The 21,448-nt window shown below is 41.8% G+C and overlaps 1 protein-coding gene across 1 annotated transcript in view; it reads left to right on the forward strand.

Moving 5' to 3' along the window:
* oca2 (oculocutaneous albinism II) overlaps nt 1-21,448 on the forward strand; it is a 75,546-nt gene that overhangs the window by 10,954 nt on the left and 43,144 nt on the right. Inside the window, exons 7-14 of the mRNA XM_083768168.1 lie at nt 215-372; nt 482-564; nt 801-954; nt 7,215-7,286; nt 8,645-8,710; nt 9,738-9,794; nt 11,765-11,889; nt 14,255-14,393. Of these exons, the coding sequence (XP_083624294.1) occupies nt 215-372; nt 482-564; nt 801-954; nt 7,215-7,286; nt 8,645-8,710; nt 9,738-9,794; nt 11,765-11,889; nt 14,255-14,393 (854 nt within the window). The remainder of the gene's footprint in view (nt 1-214; nt 373-481; nt 565-800; nt 955-7,214; nt 7,287-8,644; nt 8,711-9,737; nt 9,795-11,764; nt 11,890-14,254; nt 14,394-21,448) is intronic.

Here is a 21,448-nt window from a genome sequence, read left to right on the forward strand (position 1 = left end):
CACTAGGATCTGATTGTTATATCCTGTCTTTGCCCCTGCATGCAGCGATGGATATGAGCTGTCCCGTCTGGCCACTCGCAATGTTGTGTGTATGTTCGGACATGCAGAGCAACATGCAACCCACTTTGATCTCCATTCCACGTACCTTTTAACAATGTGTTGCCTTCAATGTTATTCTGCCGTCATAGTGTTTTCCTTGACAGTATGTGCTCAGCCATGAACCTGACCAATTTCCGCGACAATGCTCTGCTGAAACTGCAGGTGGGAGGTCCGTTCACGGGAGGGATGGTTGACCTGACCAATCAGGAGTACATCCTCATCCAGGTGGAGCAGACGGAGGAGGCGGGGCCACGGAGGAGGCGGGCTCAGCAGGTTCGCCACGTGACTTGATAATGACTTACTGGTGTGGTGTGTTGCTGATAATTACTGCTTATGAAACAGTAATTGACTTAAGTGTTTCTAAATTGTTACTGGTGAACAGGTGATTCATAACTGGACCATACCTCTGCACGGTGAACGAAGTGACCAGATAGTGATGACGAAAACATTTGAAATGCTAAGCAGGTACCCTGGAACACATTAAAGTCATACTGTATTACTTTTATATCACCTTCCACTGGTATATTTTTTTCACAACAACCGTTCCACATAAACGTCTAAAGTAATTTATTTATACCGAAACCATGCACATTGCATGAAAAAGAAAATTTCTGAATGATGTACTGTATATAATTTTCATATACTATACTTGCATTCAGGTCATATTATTATGTGTGCGTTGTCGTGTCTTTTCCAAACAGTGGGAACGTCCTCATCTCGGTTCAGGCGTTCTTACAGGAGAATACGGTGGTGCCTCTCTCCATGACCCACCAGTCCCTCTACGTCAACGTGGAGACTCAGGTGGCCATCGCCGGAGTCATCCTGGCTGGCGTGTACATTCTCATCATCTTTGAGGTAATTGGCTCCGACTGGTGATAAAGTACACGCTCTCAGACAGCATGTGCTCATATATCTTTCCTCAACCACACTCCTGACTGTCGGCTGACACAGTGACACTTTAGATCATAATGAAGTTCACAGTCCAAAACGGAAGAATAGAAGCTACTAACTCAAAAACTGTTTAACCACTTGAACCCTAGCCAACATTTGGCAAAACATAGCAGCCCTACAAGCTCTTGTATAGGGCTGCCCTCACACACACATACGCATACAGAACTTTGTACAGCGTCTGTGTTATTTTGCACAGAAACATCTCTTGCTTGCAACCACATAATGTTCCCAAAACATATCAATATGGTTTTATCACGAGCAAGCTGTATCCGGATACCCCAGAATGCAGCTGCCATCTATATTGTAGCGCATCTCAAATGAGTGTCAATTAGAAGGTCTAATCTGTAATCTCCATGGCAGGGACAAATACCATGACAGAACAATCAACAGCAGACCCAGAGAGATGATAGAATGTCGGGCTCTGTGCAGACCGAAAGGGCAGGCATCTTCCCGCCTTCTTCACTGCCAAGTGAAACAGTGTTCAGATCTTACTTGAAAGGACAGCTGATAGGGCAGACTCAGCAGGCTAGAATCAGAAAAAAAACTAGAAAAAGTGCCGCTCGGGGCACAGTTCTCCACAAGGGCAGGTCAGGTTGTGGCCTCCTGGTGGCGCTATAATAGGCCAATGTGAAAAGGGTGCCATTTGTTCTTACGCCTTTGATGGCAATTGGATGATTTGAGGCATTTTGTTCCAAAAATGTGTTTTGCAAAAATCCACCTGTTGTTGGCGTTATAACAGGCCAATGTTAAAAGGATGGGATATATTCCTCAGCCTAGGAGGAAAGTGCGTGAAAGATTTCACGTGAATTGCATGCTGCATTCATGATTTGAGGCTTTTTGTTCAAAATGAGATTAGCTGTACACAGACCTGGTGGAGACAACCAGGGCGAAAGGCCAAATATACCCCCGCCTTCCAACAAAATAACCCTAAATCAAGAGAGGATGATTCAATAATTTTAACTTAAACTGTATTATACTTGCACACAATGCGACGTATGCCTATGTGCTGTGAGCTTTTTAGATCTTTCAATTTGACCCCAGAATAGGGACTGGGATTGATGTCTTTCACAATGACTATTCCTACCCCAAATATCAGAAATATGGCCTAGATTTTAGATTTCCTGTGATGCTCGCTCTCTCACCTCTGCACTATCACATAAAGCAGACTTTATTGAATTTCAAAAGAACAAAAGGAAACGGTGAGGTATCTTACTAGAAGAGTATACCTGCCAACAGAGACATACTGGGGCTGAAAGAAACTAATCAGTGTCTGCTTGGGCTGCCCACAAATCTGTCCATCCATCGTGGTTTCTGTCTGACCTCTACTCGCCTGGACACTTTATTGCGATGTCGTTATACAAAACCTATTGTGGATATGACTATTGCAGGAAATTATATCTTCTCTTGTCTGTATTCTTTGCAAGGCAAAGAACACGAGAGTGTGTCAGCTTTGTTCTGTATTGTCCATAATCTTGAGAGATAACATCTGATGCAGGGTGCTTCAAGCTTGGTTTCTATTTAGTTTTTCCACGGGTGTGACAGCGCGCCGTGTTCTTTGTTTATCTGCTATTTTTGATGTGCGACTAAGAATAAATACGGCTTCAGTAAATGATACATTTACTGTACCACCAATCAGCCATTTACCATTTAAAATGCTTTTATCCAAAGTGCTTTACAATGTACGTTAAACTCACCCATTCACGCACCGATGGCGTGCAAGGCACCAACCTGCTCATCAGGAGTAGAAGGGCTTTGGTATCTTGCTCAAGGACACTTCAACACTAACACAGGAGGAGCCAGGGATTCCGATTCCCGCTCTGCTTCCTGAGATACTGCTGCCCCTGAAGTCGGTCTGTGAGTGGTCTTGACGCGACCAAGTATGTCGTTGAACAGACTTTATTGTCATTGTCAAAAAGTATTGTCATCAACTAACATATACTAGGGTACAATTGCCCACATCCGACATGTTTCGTAAATGAAAAGTCTGTCGGCCGTCAATTCCACCATTTCAGTGCTGTGCACAGTATAAATATTGTTTGGCCATAGTCTGATTGCCAGTTAAAAAGCTTTAATTAATCCACAGATTGCAAGTTAAAAATCTTTGATTAATCTGTTTGATTTCTAACAGCTTTAATGGTTTTGTGTGGTCTAGGGATTACACTTTCACTAACTTTCACACTCAGCCTAGCCCACAAGCTCACAGCGTTGTGAGCTTGTGGATTGGTTAGGAGGGGGGGGGGGGGTGTACAGTAGCAGAAAGCCTAATAATGTATTGTATCTAACCTCACAAAGGGGGGATTCTCTCCTGGCCTACCTTTAGATGGTTTCCCACGTGTGAGACCTCACTTTGAATCTTGGGTGTTACATGAGCACTGTATATACTCCCACTAGCTCTTTTCTCTGACATTATCTAAAAGTACTGGAGTTATTTTATTCTTGTTGCAATTCTCTATTCTTTCCTTGGCCTTGTACCAGTGGCTTTATTTTATTGTGAGACGTTTATTAATTGCACTAGGAAGATAATGGTCCAAATGTCCTTGGAGCTTTGGTAGACAACAAAACAAAACAAAAAAAGCAACAGCCATCAGCCAAGCAAGAATTAAGGTCAAAGCACTAATTATTCATACAAGTTTAAAGTAGTTTGACATTTATGTTGTTGATACTGTTGATCCCAATCGCTAAAAAGAGCCCCAGCATTCACCAATATACATGAGTTGACCTACTTCCGTGACATAAATGCGCCACGTCCGATCTGTGTGTGCGTGGCATTTGCAGTTCAGTTGGCACAGAGCCTCAACGTTATATTAGATACTGTATAAAATACAGTATTAAGTTAGGGTGGCCCATCATCAGAACAGTACGCAATGCTAAATACCTGCATGCGTGTGTTGTTGTTGTCCTTATCCAAGTGCCTCCTCCTCCTCCTCCGACCACCTCCTCCTCCCCCTCCTCCTCCGATGACAACTCAATAATTCTACTACTACTTAATTCTGTACTAGTCTTTTTTTATTTCGGGCCCACCAAAGCAAGCGTTATGATATTCAATTCTGATCGAGCCATGTTGTAAAGCCGGGTATCTTTGCAAGATTTGAAGTAAGTTTTGTCCATAAGAACTCACCATGTTGTATTGAAAACAAAACGCATGCTGTCCCCAAGGCTAAACTCCAAGTAGCAGTTCATCTATTGCTCCATAAAAGTATGAAAGTTCCATATTCCATATGCAACGAAGGACAACAGATGCAAAAGTCGAGACGAGAGTTGTTTTTATTTACGCATCCCACACCGTCAACAGTGAGGCGATGCCGGGGTTCCATAGTCACCTATTTCCTCTCAAAACGTTTTTTTTTGGTTTGTACTTGCAATGCGATCATTCAAGCCATGTTTTATTTTGGAATCGTACTGGAAATAGAAGTAACTGACGAGGAAGAAGCCTAGTTGACTTGAAAATAAAACTAAAACTAGAAAAAGTGCCCTTCTGGGCACAGGTCTCCACCAGGATAGGAATGTAAGTGTAAATCAGGGGGGCAGTCAGCCAGATATTTCGTGAAGCCTCATTTGAAATCGGTAGTTCATATTAATGGCCTGTTGTGGCGCTGGACTGGACCCAAAAAGCCCCATAGCTCCATAGAGGCCCATGTATTTTGGCCCAACTTCACCTAGACTGTATTACCTTAATAAACATGGTCATGAATACTTTCTTCTTCCAGTCACTAGTTTAAAGTCTCATTTCTAATGTCATAATATTCTTTTTGGAAAATTATGGTCCCATTAATTAAAAAAATGACCATAAAGAAAAAAAACCATCGCGTATGTTCTGAGGGGCGTGGCTACCGTTACAGTCTATGATCGGGATTCCCCTCCCACTCGAGTCAAAATAAAAACCAACGGAGAAGAAGGGGGGAAGTCCCGCCTCGTTGTCTGGGCAGCCAATGGCCAGCTGGTCCAAAACGGAGCCAGCCAATGGCCAGCTGGTACCAAACGGATCTAGAAAGATGGCGACTTACAGTGCAGGAATAACAGGCTTCATTTTACGTCCATGTTAGACCCGGCGAACACTTTGTCCATATTTTTTACAGTCTATGGTGTAAATGTATAGATTTAAAATGAGAATTGCCAAAGGTTGTTCAAGCACAGTTTTTGACCAGTGGGGGGTCTAGTTAGCCCTGCTCCCTGGCGTGTGTGTGTGTGTGTGTGTGTGTGTGTGCGAGTGCATGACGCGACTTGGCTTGTTGTAGCGCCACCATCAGGCTGTTGAAAACTGTCAAGTGGCATTTCTTCCTCAGCCTAGTGGGAATATGCGTGCACAGTTTCATCGCAATCGGACGCTGCGTTTAGGAGTTGTGGCGATTTGTACAAAGCGGGCTACTCCTGAAAACTGTAGGAGCCAATCGTGGCCAATCAGGATGGAATATGAGAAATCAAACAAACCTGTCTTGATCCGATGACTATGGAGATCATGTGTACCGATTTGCGTGAAATTTGGATAAAATCTGAAGGAGTAATAATAGAAAATATGTTTTAGATATGTCGGCCTACTGGTGGCGCTATAAAGAGAAGATGTGAAAAATTTCAGGCAAAGGTTTTTCCTTGGCCTCTAGGGAGTTGGCATACAAAGTTATCCACAGATCCGTGCAGTTAGAGGTAAAAACACTTTTCGGCCAGTTATAGCGCCACCTTGAGGCTGAGTTGAAATTGTTCATGTGGCATTTCGTCCTCGGCCTAGTGGGAATGTGGGTGCACAATTTCAGGGAAATCACGCGATGTGTTCATGATTTGCAGCATTTTGTTTGAAACTGAGCACTCCTGTGAACTTTGGAAGCCAATCTTAACCAATCAGGATGGAGTCTGAGAAATCTGAAAGACCGGTTTCGTTGAATGGCTCTAGAGAGACTGTGTACCAATTTGCGTGATGTTTGGACAAAATCTGTAGGTGTACTGTGCAAAAACTTGTTTTGCACAAAGCGGCCTCCTGGTGGCGCTATAACAGGCCGTTCTGGAAAGTTTGGGGCAGAGGTTCATCGTTGGCATCCAGGGAGTGTGTGTGCAAAATTTGGCATCGACCGGGTTATTTAACGGTGGCCGAGATTAGCTGCTCACGGACACACACACGGACGGACGGACACACGGACGGACGGACGGACGGACGGACGTACGGACGGACGGAGTGCAAAACATACTCTCCCCCCCATGCCTTCGGCCTCTCTCCCCCCATGCCTTCGGCCTGGTGGAGACAATAATAATAGAGACGTATTGTATATTGTAATGTGCATTTGGTGTGGCGGAGCTACCGGAGCTGCCTCTACAGGTAGGGGAGCTCTGCCAAGCTCCGGTTTAACTTAAGCACTGCATCTATTGTTCATTCTAGATACCGCAGACTGCCAGTGAAATCACTCTGTTACTCCACATGTTCATCCGGGTATCCCAGCCTCGCACAGTGAGAGGAGGCACAGCAAGTTGTGTGAGCAGGAGCCGACATTGTTTAGCTTTCTGCAGAAACGGTAATATGTCTGGCGCGATGCAATCAAAATTCACAATTCACATCCGAACCTCGGATGAAATTGGACAAAAACAAGGACTTCAAAGATTCTGCTTTGAATGGGTCTCTATGGCGTGCGCACGCACCTGTCCTTGTGCTGGGGGTGACGAAGGCGTTTGATATCATATCATCATCATCATTATCATATCGCGGGTTTGGCATCCTACAGGTAATAAGTATAACCCGCGATATTGTGGGTTTGGCACTTTGATTGTTTAACATACTCGGAAATGGAGGATTTTACATTGTAGATTGGCGTCCCCCGTCCCGAGATACAATTTCTATCAAGTAATGCCTCAAACTGGCCCAGGCCGTGGCGTAACGGTCTGGGCACCTGACTGGTAATCCAGTCGCAGTGTGCCGCGGGTTCGACTCCCGAGCCCGACACGGCCCTTACTGCAGGTCATCCCCCATCTCTCTCCCGTTTCCTGTCAGCCTACTGTCTGTCCCTTCAAAAATCAATAAAAGGCGTAAGCCGCAAAAAAAAAAAAAGAAAAAAAAAGAAAACTCAAACTGGGGTCGTTGAAAAATAAACAGGTTGAGAAACACTGGTATGTAATTGTATTCAGGCAATTTGATCTTTTTCATTGTAACACACTCTTGTTTTGGTTGTTGTTTTGTCTTTCAGATTGTCCACCGCACCCTGGCTGCCATGCTGGGCTCTTTGGCTGCGTTAGCTGCCCTGGCTATCATTGGTGATGTAAGGCTCCTCTGTTGCATTCTATGAATGTGTATATAGGGTTTGATTTGTAAAACAAACAAATAAACAAACAAAAAATAGGGATACGTTATAATTGTTTTAACTGACACAAAGCTGACAATAGTTGTATTGCGAAGTGTGTGTGTGTGTGTGTGTGTGTGTGTGTGTGTGTGTGTGTGTGTGTGTGTGTGCGTGTGTGCGCGTCAGTTGTTCCACGTGCCCTCTGAGGTACTGTATATGATCATGGTACAGTAGAAGCATATTGCCATTCAGAAACGTATTGACAACAGGCTAAACTTTCTCATATAGTCAGGGAATATTATCAGTATGTCAAATCTGGGAATAACTTTCTTACCAATATTTTTCTTCACCAATGTGTTTGTAAAGGTGTCTACTAACATATCCCACATTGGTTTCTATTCAACCATCCTAGGGGATGCTGAAAGTTGGGGTACCATCAACAACCATTATAAGGCAAAAAATTCAAATTTCATTATGCTTTAAGCAGCATGTGACGTGTCAAACTAGGGTGTTTTCATGATTCTGAATCCATTCCAAGCATTAGTTTTGCACGAAAAACACTGGCCATAGACATGTGATGAGGTCAGCACATTTGTGCATATTTGAGCAAGTGGCTATGGCCAAACTAGGGGGTCTATGCCCAAACTAGGGGTCAAACTAGGGGGTCTTCATGATTCTGAACCCATTCCAAGCATTCGTTTTGCATGAAGAATACTCCTTGGGCTAAATTTGTCCATAGACAGTTGCCCAAATGTGCTCTATAATGTGCCCAAATGTGCTGACCTCATCACATTTGTGATGACGGCTATAGCCATCTTTAGCCCAAGGAGTGTTTTTCGTGCAAAACTAATGCTTGGAATGGATTCAGAATCATGAAAACACCCTAGTTTGACACGTCGCATGCTACTTAAAGCATAATGAAACTTTGCCTTATAATGGTTGTTGATGGTACCCCAACAGACACCTTTACAAACACATTAGTGAAGAAAATTCTTGGAAAGAAATGTATTCCCAGATTGTATTAATATCCCCTGACTATCAAGCATGAAATCTGGCACACCTTGCGGCTGCTAATAAGTGCTTACCGGTCCGTTACCACACCAAACTGTTGGTCAATTCTACTAATACGTTGTGCTGTGACCCAGGGGCATTGGAAAGCTATCCCTTTGAAATGTAGGATTGTGTGGGATTAAAAAGCCCTCATTCACAACAGTCACTCACAAACAAAAGGTCAAGAATGCTCTTAAAGTGAATAATTCAAATAAAGATGACAATGAAAGCGTAACGTCTTATATTAGTGAGAAAAGCTTTGTCTAATCCATCTGTCTCCTGTGTAGAGGCCCAGCCTGGTAACAGTGGTAGAATGGATTGACTATGAGACCTTGGCCCTGCTGTTTGGCATGGTGAGTGAGACTCCAATTGATTAATATATTAACTTTAACATTGTCTTCTAGTGTCTACAAATCTCTCATTTCATACCTCATATCCAAAGGTCTTCCTCAGACTGATGGTGTTTTGCATTGTAATATAATGTCAAGCCGTCTTTCATGTACTTCCCCTGAGCATTCTTAACAACGGCCTCTGAATTATTGTTTCTATGCAAGGGCAAAGGCCCTTAGTGATCAACTGTTTAAAGCCGGTTTCCATAGAAACACTAACGTCCAAGTCCGTATCAAATTGAACACTGTCTGAAAAAGTTCCATTATGTTATGTGACCGGATTGTATTGCATTGTATGTAGTCATAGGACATCATAGTACATATGTATAGCATAGTATAGTATTATATAGTTTATATGTATAGTTTCATTATATAGATATTCCACTGTTACGTTCTTAGCTTCTGCATGTTTCATGATAACTACATGTGTTGCCATGCTTGTCTGTCTGTGGTACGAACATCTGCAATACCGCTGGGTGATCTAAAGTGGCACCGTTGAGCAGCCTAAAAGAGCTTATTGCTTGGTCCCACCATATCGCTGCTTGTAGCTATATATAATTTTGTTATTGTTCATGTCATATGAATTGATTGCATCGGGCCTAAATGGAAACAAGACTTTTTTTTGTGCTATCCATTTTGGACTAAGTGCATTGACACACGTTATACATCAACAAATGCAAAAAAAACCTTCAAATTAATTTCTTATGCCGTAATTGTCTGATTAACCACTTTATCATACAACGGTGTCGGGATGTGTTGTGAGCCTTTAGATCAGCCAGACAAATTTCCTTTTCCTAGAGTGTGAGGTCTGCAACTTTTGGTTTTTTCAGTAATACGAAAGTAGATAGGAGGACAGCCAGAAGATTCACGTTGTAGGAGAGCTCTGGTGATATTCAGACCATGTCTAGGTTCCAGACTAGGCATAATAATAAACAAAATACTCAGATTAATATATTACTAATGTGTATGTACTTTTATTTATTTATTGCAGATGATACTTGTGGCCATATTTTCCGACACAGGATTCTTTGACTATTGTGCTGTGAAGGTGAGATGGCATTTTTTAATTTACAGCACTGAAATGACCAAGAAAAAATGTTGAATCAATGAAAACAAAGCCATATTTTGTATATCAAAGTGCTGGCATTGTAGTTGTTGTAAAGTTATTATGTATGCTGTATGTATGACATTACTGATGTCACTGGAGCTATTGAAAACAGCTTTTAAGCATTTTTTAGTCCCGAAGTTAAACGGTCACATTTTACCTGTATAAAAACATAAGGTACTGTAGAATGTCAATAAATAAATCTTTATGAAAACAAAATTAACCCCAGAATAGGGACACTAGGGTTCATGTGGTTTATCCATTATTTGACAATACTTTCTACAAGGGCATGGCATTGGCAATAATAATAAAAAGGGGGGGGAAATGAAATAATCCGCACTTTTTCCTCCTTTGTCGTGTAGAAACAGGAACTCGGTTTGGATTCTCCCATTTCTTAGTTCACTTATTCCCATGGTGTGTTTATTCCTGCTAACAACAAACTCAGGACTCACTCAGGCAAACACCTTGTCCTTCAGCATTGAGACCCTGAGTAAACAGAGGGCTTGTGCAGCCTCATGAATTTTAAGTGGATGCTGGACAAGGGGCAATGCTTTACAAATTAAAATACAATTTCCGGGTATCAGACCTGACACACACATGGTCAGCCCCAGCCACTTGTGTGGTCTGTGTGCATGTGATTGTCTTTTGAGTGGGTATTTTACGCCTGTCCTTGAAGCCTACTCAGAGCACCTTCAAAGGGCCAATTTGGTGTGTTGAGTGATACTTTCCAATATGGCTGCTGTGCATAGAGCCAATTAGCCTCCAATTAATGAGCTAGAGATGACCAGCACATCCTCTGGGGCTATTTATTGGATAACCTGCTGCTTTTATAGACTTAATATGACATTAGATTTTGGGAAATACAGTAAATCAGTGCAGGACTGAGTGAGTATTATTTGTATCATTTATTGGGCCTTTAAAGTAAACGGCCTAACAACATGTTATACATGTATACAATCTATCAATCCATGTATTCAATGTCACGATGTCAGATACATAAAGAAAAAATGCATTTCCCATCAGTCCGTCCGTCCGTCCGTCTCCCCATGCCCTCCTGTGATGTGACATCCTGATGTGACATCATCAGGTTTGGAGATCCCTGATGTCATCGATATTAAGTCCATATGGGAATGCCCATATATGGAGATCTCTCATCAATATTGGCCAGCAACTACATCTGACCTCAAACCCTTAGATCTCCATATATGGAGCTGACCTGTTCTGACATACCATATGTTGCGTCCTTCCTCTTCGATGTCTCCCTTTTGACTGATACCTGTCCATTCAAACTCTAGACGGGCCCACCCCAAAGATATTAGTGCAGCCGTGCCCGGCAGCCCGAAAAAACTAGAGTTATCAACAGGCCCGAAAAATAAGGCCCGGCCCTACCTGAGCCCTCATCAAACCCTATACACTCAAGACACTGCCCCCGCTGCCACCCTTGGATCTCCATATATGGAGCTGACCTGTTCTGACATTACATATGTGCATTACGTACTGTATGTGTGCACGCGACCCCAGGGCATCTTACTGGTAGTAGTCTAGTCTAGTGACGACAGTGACAACACAATATTTATCTTTTTAGGCTTTTCAAGTTCAAGTAATGCGTTTAATCATAACTAGTAGTTTGAACTTCCTAGGAAGTGGTTGTTCATTCTCATTAGTCCAGGGACATTTATGTTCAGTGATAACTAAAAAAACGAATTTCTACATTAGTTAAATTGGCTTTGTGCTGTGTATTAGTGAGTACACAAAACCTCAAAGATGCTAGATTTTAGATGAATGATTGCTTGGACTCATGCAATTCCTTTTCCTTTGATGGTGGAATGTCACCACGCGTGGATCAGAAATGTATTGAGATATCCACTTGTTAATGAAGTGACTCATCATGGGGCATCCCTTCTCCCTTGCAGGCCTACCAGCTGTCCAGAGGAAGAGTCTGGCCCATGATAATGATCCTCTGCCTCATTGCTGCCATTCTCTCAGCCTTCCTGGACAACGTGACCACTATGATGCTCTTCACTCCTGTCACCATAAGGTACTGCACTGTGCAATAGTCGCTGTCGGGTAGAAACCTCTTATGTCCAAAACTGTTCCATTTCTTTGAGGGGTGCTATCCCATCCTATGCCCAGCTTTGTCTGTTTGTGTGAACACAAACACGATGATTTTATTGGCTGATCACCCCATAGCGATGATTTGATAGGCTGAGCAAAGTACATATTAAGGATAAAAAGTGAGAAATGTGCAGAAATGTGAAGACGCCAAAAGTGATTGGCCGGAATGATATTTGTGATGATTTGATTGGCTGACCATGGAAACGATCTTATCATCATGCATCCATTCCATGCTCAGCCAATCAAATCATCACAAATCTGCTGTTTCCACTACTTTTGTGTGACAGGTGCGGTTACATCAACTTTTCGTACTCTGCACTATGCACTTTTTGACTGATTGCCCTGTGTTTTTATTGTCCAGTGTTTTTACCATGTTTTATGATCATGTTTTTATTATGTTAGAGCTTCTGATGTTCAGAAATTTGAAAAAAGAAAAACGCAGTAGGTGGCGCTATTTTGCCAGTAAAGTGAGACACATATTAACTCAATGCACTACTCACCGGCCAAGAGCCTGCAGACAGTGCAGAGGCGCCGCTAGCATCCTGAATGAGAGTGAGTAAATGTATGTTGCATTGTTGCACCTACTGTAGGTCTTTCCAGATTTGTGCATATTGACCAATATTGATGCACTGGGCCGTCCGTAAACCCAGAGTTGCGTCACTCTTTAAAACCCACTATGCGTATATGGGGTAATCCCTCCCTTCCGTTGACATTCTTTCTCCATTGCCATGTAGCTTATGCTTATAATAGGCCAGTGTTCAGAGCTTCTGTATACAACTGAAATGAATGAGCTGATGATGAGCGGGCGTGAATAAATACAAGAAAGGAGATTGAGAGGGACCATGCAATTAAGAACCATGGATATTTAAAAAAAACATGCCTCATGGCCGCTGCAGTTCGTTGGAGCCATGTGTGTCGATGGACAGAATTTACACTGGGGGAGGAAATACGCCGGAAGAGTGGAAGGCACGCTACGTCACGCTGCCACTCAAGTGACTACTGGCCAATCACAGTGCATCTTTTCCGGGACTTATCAGACCCGAAAATGCGCTCTGTGACTCACACTCATGCTTCCGTGGTGCTTCGCAAGGAATCTCGGGGAAATGTTTGCCCTCCCTTGAGCACATACGCTCCAGAGCCGAAAGGGGCGTCTATCTTTATCTATGCCAAGAACCACATGGGAGGAGTATCATAAACACGTGAAACCATGTGCAACCAACTCACACCACCTGACACATATAGCCTACACATGCACGCACACACGTGCACGCACACAAAGCACAAGATGAAATCCTGACAACCTTTTTTAATTTCAAGGATTTCCAATTTGATACGCATTAGACCTAGAAATGTATACGATTCTTTATCTCTGAGAACACATGAGAACATTTTTAATGTTGGACTTGATTTAGTCCGACTGGTCTGTAACTTGGTCTAGAATTCCTTTACTGTGTTTGTGCTGTAGGTGTAGAGTAACTCAGGATCAAAATAGACATTCTTGTACGTTTACTTTTCAATATGATAATGGACGGTGAAGATTAACTATCAATCATTTAGCTGGAGTTCCAGGTGGTCCCCAGCTAAATGATTGCATATCTGGGGATCCTTATGCTGTATTAGTGTTATCATGCTATTTTGAAGTCTGCATCTGTGCTTTTAGTGTTTATGCTAAACAAGCTTGTTTTATGCACAACAGACAATGCATCTGTCCATTTTCATAGATTATTTTTTATTTTTTAAAGGTTTTGCTGTTATATTGTGCCATTCTATTTGTGGTTTTCTGATTACTGTAATCATGTTAAAAGCCAGCTAGCTTGTTTTAGAACAGTCAAACGTACATAATAATAATAATAGAGTTTCTATACAAAGTCTGCAAATGGACCCTTATTAATAGGGTTTCTATACAAAGGCTGCAAATTGACCCTTATTTGAATCCATTTAGTTTTGTACACTCTAGTTAGAATAACACCATCGATGTCACTGTGTAGTTATTATTGTAGTATATCATACAGAAATTGCATGTCTACTTCCGTTAGTGTGTCCTGAGTGAACTCAGGACACTACTTTTATTAGTAGGCTACATTGAACCATTATTAGGTCTTAAATGACAATGCAAATTGCAAAAGTATAGTGCCCCAAATTTGTCAGTGAACTACAGTGTGAATTGTTCATTAATAGGCCATTATTAAGTCAGGCAACCCTCCAACTCTTGGATTGAAATAATTATTACTGTATGAGCATAGATATAATTATTGAGCTCCTTGTAATGTCTCCTTGTAATGTTGCAGGTTATGTGAGGTGCTTAATCTTGACCCCAGACATGTCCTGATTGCCGAAGTCATCTTCACCAACATCGGCGGTGCTGCCACAGCTGTGGGAGATCCACCCAATGTCATCATAGTGTCAAACCAAGCCCTGCGTAAGGAAGTAAGTACAACTAGAATTTGCATGAAAAAATAGACTCCACTGACACACTAGTAAAGTAGGTAAAGACGGAATAGCCAGGGTTTGATTTGTAAAAAACAAGGGGAGGAGACTGTAATCTTCTTAACCACATACAGTACACGCAATTTTGATTAATTTTGAACATTTGCACCCAAAACACATTTCTTTTACAAAATTGTTAAATTGTGATATTATTGTGATATTATAATTAAAAGTAAATTATTGTGAAAGTAACTAAAGAGAAAAAGCGTACAATATTTGCTTCTGAAATATACTGGCATAGCGTAAATGTCAACTTTTGGAACTGCATTATCGTATTGGAGTATTGGAAACACTCAAATAAAGTTAAGAAATACATCACAAATGTACTTAAATGTACTTAGTTAGAGTACTTTCCACCACTGAAGAAACCAATTGTCGGCTTGTAATCAGTGGTATGGTAATGAGCCAGCTGGCCTCATCACATTATGCATTATTCTCATGATGGGAACAGAGTGCTCTTTCATAGCTCCTACGTATCAACCAGGCACACCTTTTCTTTCTCCCCCCTTTCCTTTTTTGTCTTTTACACATGGTAATGATTTTGGACTTGTTGTGATGAAGCGATGAATGATAATCAGAAAGCAATATGCAAGATGTGAAACGGTGACTTAGATGTCCTTGTCCAGCACTATCAATCATGAAGATAAATGGCCTAAATGATGACCCAAGATTATTACTATAGTGATTAGTACTACTGACATTGTGCTCTGGCCGCACGGCAGTATTAAAATGAGAGAAAAATGACCATGTAATATTAACGAGATGACCGTCACTGAATGGAGATACTTGTTGCTATTCTTCCTTATTAGCGGATAAGGTCCACACTTTAAAGGGACACTTCACCACTTTTGCAACCAGATCTTATTTTAATGATGTTTGGGAGACAAGAAACACTTTCCTGGGGTTTTTATGTGGGTAATATGTGTTTTTAGATATTTCAGTGTCCATGGACTCCATGATGTCATGGACAAAGTGAGCCCAGTGTCCATGACATCATGGAGTCCATGGACACTTTGAAATATCTAAAAACACATAAGTCCCTCGTAGAAACACCATAGTGTTTCTTGTCTCCCAAACATCATTCAAATAAGATCTGGTTGCAAAAGGGGTGAAGTGTCCGTTTAACTTGCAGGTTACGTCTGCTGCCCAAAATAGGAACGGCGGGTTGAAAGTGATTAGGTATTTCATGGTAATTCAAATTTGGTCTATTTCTGCAATTTCTGCACGCCACCTTTCCTTTGTAATAATGCAGGGTTAAGTAATCAGACTAATCAATTTAGTCGATTATAATGTACATATGAGAAGAAAAAACTGCTTCTCGATTATTTGATTATACAGTACATGAGCAAGATTAAGCCGGTTTGAAATATCGGTTTCAGTATATTTTTGGTTAATTGCCCAGCCTTAGTACCCATGCAGTATTTGGCACCATGGGCTATGTACTGTAGATGACGCCACATGTCACCGCATTATTTGTATTGGTTTTATTTGTTTTTTATTTGTCATCGATAGTACAAATATGAAATGGATGCGCACAGAGGTTTCTATCCAGAAGCAAATTTTGCAAACCCTGTCCCTGGATAGGATATGGGACAGAGGCTGCATGTTTAAATGTCACTCTTGATTTGCTTAGTGTGACATGATTATTTTGAAGTAACTCCCATTGGAAATACATTGCCTACATGTGTAGACACTTGCAAATGTACTGCACTGGAGCTGTCACACAAACCCTTACCCTCTTGTTCTCTGCAGAAGATTGCTGGTGGGGGGGGGGGGGGTGTAATTCTTGCCTGCCTTTAATTTAATATGAAAAGCAAAGCTGTCCTGTCTCTATGCTATAACTAATGGATTAAGTGGACTAAGTACTCAGGTTTTGCTTACTTAAAAGTAGCAATACCACAATCTAGAAATACTCCATTACATACTGTAGGTTGAGACATGTTGTGAGCTTGTAGATCATCTATTTTCGAATAGCCAAATCTGTAACTAGTAGCTAACGTGTCAAATAATTATAGTGGCATAAAAAGTATACAGTACCTAAAACATTTACTTGTACAGTTCTTGAGTAAACGTATAGTTACTTTCCACCACTGCTCTATGATATAGCTAATGAAACTTTCACTCTAACATTAGTCTGACCTCACATTAATCCAGTCGAGCACTACTTTGAACTAGCCTGTAGTCCTGTCATTTTCCTGCCGAATTTGAATTCAAAGGAATGTGTCGTATTGTGATAATGGAAGAATTGTGTCTGTCTGTCTGAGTTTCCTGTAGCTCAAAGAGTGTCCCCTCGTCCAAACCCAAAGCCAGATTGGCCTTTGAATTCTGCTGGCTATTTTAGTGACTGTGTTATGTGGGAGCGTCATGTCAGTGTAATATGTATAGTATCCTTTGGTGGCATGCATTATCACAGACATGCAGATGAGCATTCATATTCATATACCCTGCTATGCCATGTAGACCATGTGATCTAGTATAACATTTACAGTACACACACTGCAGCATTTGTTATGTTTACCCTCGGCAGTGTGTGTGTGTGTGTGTGTGTGTGTGTGTGTGTGTGTGTGTGTGTGTGTGTGTGTGTGTGTGTGTGTGTGTGTGTGTGTGCGTGTGTGTGTGTGTGTGTGTGTGTGCGTGTGTGTTTGTGTGTGTGTGTGTGTGTGTGTGTGTGTGTGTGTGTGTGTGTGTGTGTGTGTGTGTGTGTGTGTGTGTGTGTGTGTGTGTGTGTGTGTGTGTGTGTGTGTGTGTGTGTGTGTGTGTGTGTGTGTGTGTGTGTGTGTGTGTGTGTGTGTGGAAACAATCCTCTGTTTGCTGACGTCATACGTATGTGAATTATCTCTACGGACAGTACGGACAGCACAATCTATCTGAGTGTTGACGCATGCACACACACACACACACACGCACACACACCCTCACACACACACACACACACACACACACACACACACACACACACACACACACACACACACACACACACACACACACACACACACACACACACACACAGTGTTCTGAGACAGATTCATTTTCCCGGCACTGCCATCATGAATCATATTTATCACAAAAGCCTTCCCACGATTTTGTAAGCCATGTTTTAATCCAGTAGCATTTGCCTGAGCTCAGGCATCCTTCGATGCATGAGTGAGCTTCTTATTACCTGACAGGGGGAAGTTTCCTCGGTAGGACGTAACGCGTGGAAGGAACACGTTATTCCAACCATTTCCTTTTCCCCTCCATCAGACTTCCCGGTTGACCAGGGGGAGGCAGTATAGAGATCAGGACCTTTATTCTTTTGGCTGTACCATATCTTGGCAAACCAAACCTGCAGCAACTATCTTCATCAGCTAGGCAGATCATTAACGTTTCGTCATTAGTCATATGCTTTACCGTATACATTGTGTCTTACTCTTAACTCATATAGTCATAGCCATTGTAACTGATCATGTCCATCTTTTGGCTCATTTCATCAAGCGTGCCGTGACGTCCATTGAGCGTCATACCTTCACAGTATTTCTTCTTCAGTACCTTCAAGCCTGGTTTACACTTTGTCATATGATGCTGGCGCACTCCATAAATAGCAGATCTGCAAGCTCACAATGCCTCACTGAACTTGTAGATCAGCTATTTCAGCATTTGACGGCTGCGTACGACGAACTATGCTTCACTCACTAGTACTACTTTACCGTAGCAGTGAGAGTGGACCCTTTGCTCAGGGAAAGGAATTGCAGCGATTTAACTCATGGAAGTCATGTGGTAACTCACTGTCGGCCCTGATGTGATGCCAATTGGTAAACCATGCAATCACATCATGCCCTTTTCTTACCAGTGTCCCAAACGCCTCCACCAATAGCAATTATCTGCACACCATTTTAGATGCTCCCATCCATGTATTGTACGTGATGAGGAGCTCGTAGGTCCAAATGTTGTTTAGGGCATAGCAGTGGTGGCCATTTTGTGCTTCCACTCAAAAAAGTCAATGCATTTTTCCCATAGAGATTTCCGAAAATATATACCTGTACATAAATTATTTTAAATCTAGAATCAAGCTACCCAGGGTCCTCATGACTCATGACCATTAAAAAAATGTTGAATATTTTTATTCTATGATGATACTCATTATGCTCTGCCCTATAAGCCTACTTAAAATACACAGTTCAAGCATCTATTGCATTCTTGGACTTTATTCTCTATCCTACAGGCTACAGCCATTGAATTTGACCTTGGATGTGCCTGCTCCTGCATTAACCTGGACGGATAGAATCCACACATGCCCCTGAGTCAGGGCGTCTACTAGGGGTGGGACGATAAGGGTACCTCACGATATGATATCTGTGGCGATATTAGGCCCTCGATAATGATAATATCACGATTGATCTTGCGATATTCAATATATTGCAAGAGATTTCATCAACAATATATCACGATATCTGTAACCGAAAATTCAAAAATAACCATTAAAGGCATAAAATGATGGTATTTATTCTTATGTCATAAACTGGCCAATAAGTACATGAATCTTGCCTCCTCCAAATAGAAGTATCGTGATATATCGCAATATTGATATACTGTATTGGCACAGCCCTAGTGTCTACATTATGACAACGCTTCCTCTGACCCCAACCTTTGCGCCATTTTACAATCGGACATACAAATGATCCCATTAACTAGCATTGTCAACAATGTCAATGATGCATATCTCCAGGTGGACCGAAAATGAATGTCCTGCTGGATGGTAAAAAAATAATAATAATTTGGATTGAATATTTTGGAAAAGTCATGGAGGAACATTCTGAGAGCTTCCTGAGCAAAGATAATTGACTTACAAATCCAAATTTACAAATTCAAATCCCCCCCCCCCCCCCCCCCCCCCAACACCCTTCCCTCCGCTCGCCCTGGTCGCACGACGTGACATGTGAGAGACCCCATCCAGCCTGTTTCCGCTCAGTTTCTCAGTTTCCCAGGCGACCGAGCAGCAAAGACAGCAGAGTGCCCATACTCGTCGTGTCTGGCCTCTGATAACTATGCGTGCGTGCGTGCGTGCGTGCGTGCGTGCGTGCGTGCGTGCGTGCGTGCGTGTGATAGATTTTTGGTTGGTTGGTTTGTGTGGAGGGACAATCCAGAACCCACTGTGAAATGTGTGTAACTATGAGAGAGTGCTGTTCCGTACCATAGTGCAGTGTCCTTGCCTTTGAATTTTTACAGAGAAATGCACAGTGGTGGACAAAGTACTCAACCATAGTACTTGGAGTACTTGCTTTTAAAGAGGTATAAAAGTTCATGCTTGTAAAAATGTACGGTATATCACTATTCAGGCATAGGCCTATATTAGAAATTAGATTTTTTTTTATATATATTTTGAAATAATTCAATGAAATATTTACGTTTCAGAAAATTCTACACAAAAAAAGAAAATAGTGAAAATAGCTGATCTACGAGCTCACGAGCGCCATGAGGATAGGATCGGATACTTTATTGGCCATTTTAAAATCACAACAGTGTCACCATTAAAAAATGCAGTGTGGATTAGAAGGCTGAAGCTTGTTTCCATTGTGGTCTACATGGGATGCATAAATCAACATGCAACATACTGTACAAACAAAGAAATGGAATCCTTAAATAAATACAGTTTGGAAACAATACATACTGTATAGGACAAGATGTGTACAAGGCGACATTCCAGGGGTTTGAGGGGATCCTCAGCTAAATTAGTTGATTTAGCATCAAAATAAAAACAATCCCATACTCCCACAATGGGCAAAAAAATCTTTAAAATCTTTTGAATTTGAAAAAGATTATTTCGGGGGAACCCCCAGCTAAGTTATTGCTAGTTAAGAACCACGTGGACCCTTGCAGGTCTGTGACTCAGACAGTGTTATGGGTCCTTGTATACATAATTATACCAAACTGGGGGTCCATGTGTGTGCTACATAGTCAAATCTGAGAATGTACAAAAGGAATCAAATGGAACTGTAAGGATATCCTCGCAGTGGCCAGACGTCAATCAGCTGGTGGCAAAAGAATTGCCTTCGGCGACAGAGTCTGGCCAGTAAGCCAAGGTTCCATTTGCACACTGTCCATTTTGGTTATATTTGTACAGCCCAGAGCCCCCCCCCCCAAGACCCCACGTTGCGACCCTGTGAAAGGCATCTGAGATGACGGGTTATTGTTGATGATGATTTTATCCTCCACTGTATGTCCTTTCTCTCTCTCAGGCATCTGTTTCAGCTAGACATGTTCTTCCTGTAGAGGTCACTGTTATCAAGCATTATTATTGCAATAAGCAATGTGCCTTAGCTCTCAGGTCTGGATCCTGATGATGATGATGACATAGAGTCAGCTATTGTTGTTGTAATGTTCCATCTATGTTTTTTATTTTTTCCCTCCATGTTTTACAAATCTCATTTTGAGTGGGTGATGGGACCGTGTAATGATGGTGTGACATTTAATGGACTTGTATTGTGATCTCAGACGACGGGTGGACAAAAGCAGCCATTTCTTATATGCAGGCAGTGAAATCTGGCTCCTTGCCAAACAGGAGCTAGGCTGGAACTGAATTACAATAAGGATGCAATTACCAGCACCCCACTGGCTCCATGATAGAATTCTTTGCTTTATTCCTGTCATTTCCCCCAGGCTACCGGTGCTTTGTCTGTCTTTCTTACTTTCTTTCGTTTTTAACCACTTTCTACTTTCTAGACCACTTATTTCTGCCTTGTTCAATCCACCACGGCTATTATCCATTCTTCTATGATGATTGTTTGAGACCTTTCAGAGGTTTAATTCCTGTTCAGATTATTTTCTGAAGTCATGTACAGCTATAGTCAATAAAACCCAATGTATACTTTGTCATAAAACATAATAGGTGTCCCTCGCCAAAAGAAAAGCTCCACATTTTTGCCAAAACAAATGCTATTTTGGAGTATAAATTTCACACCACGTATTGTTCATTAATTTGCAGAGGAAGTAAATTATGAATGAGGCTCTAAATA

The sequence above is a fragment of the Protomyctophum parallelum genome, assembly GCF_964188405.1.
Source record: "Protomyctophum parallelum genome assembly, chromosome: 6".
NCBI classification, from domain to species: domain Eukaryota; kingdom Metazoa; phylum Chordata; class Actinopteri; order Myctophiformes; family Myctophidae; genus Protomyctophum; species Protomyctophum parallelum.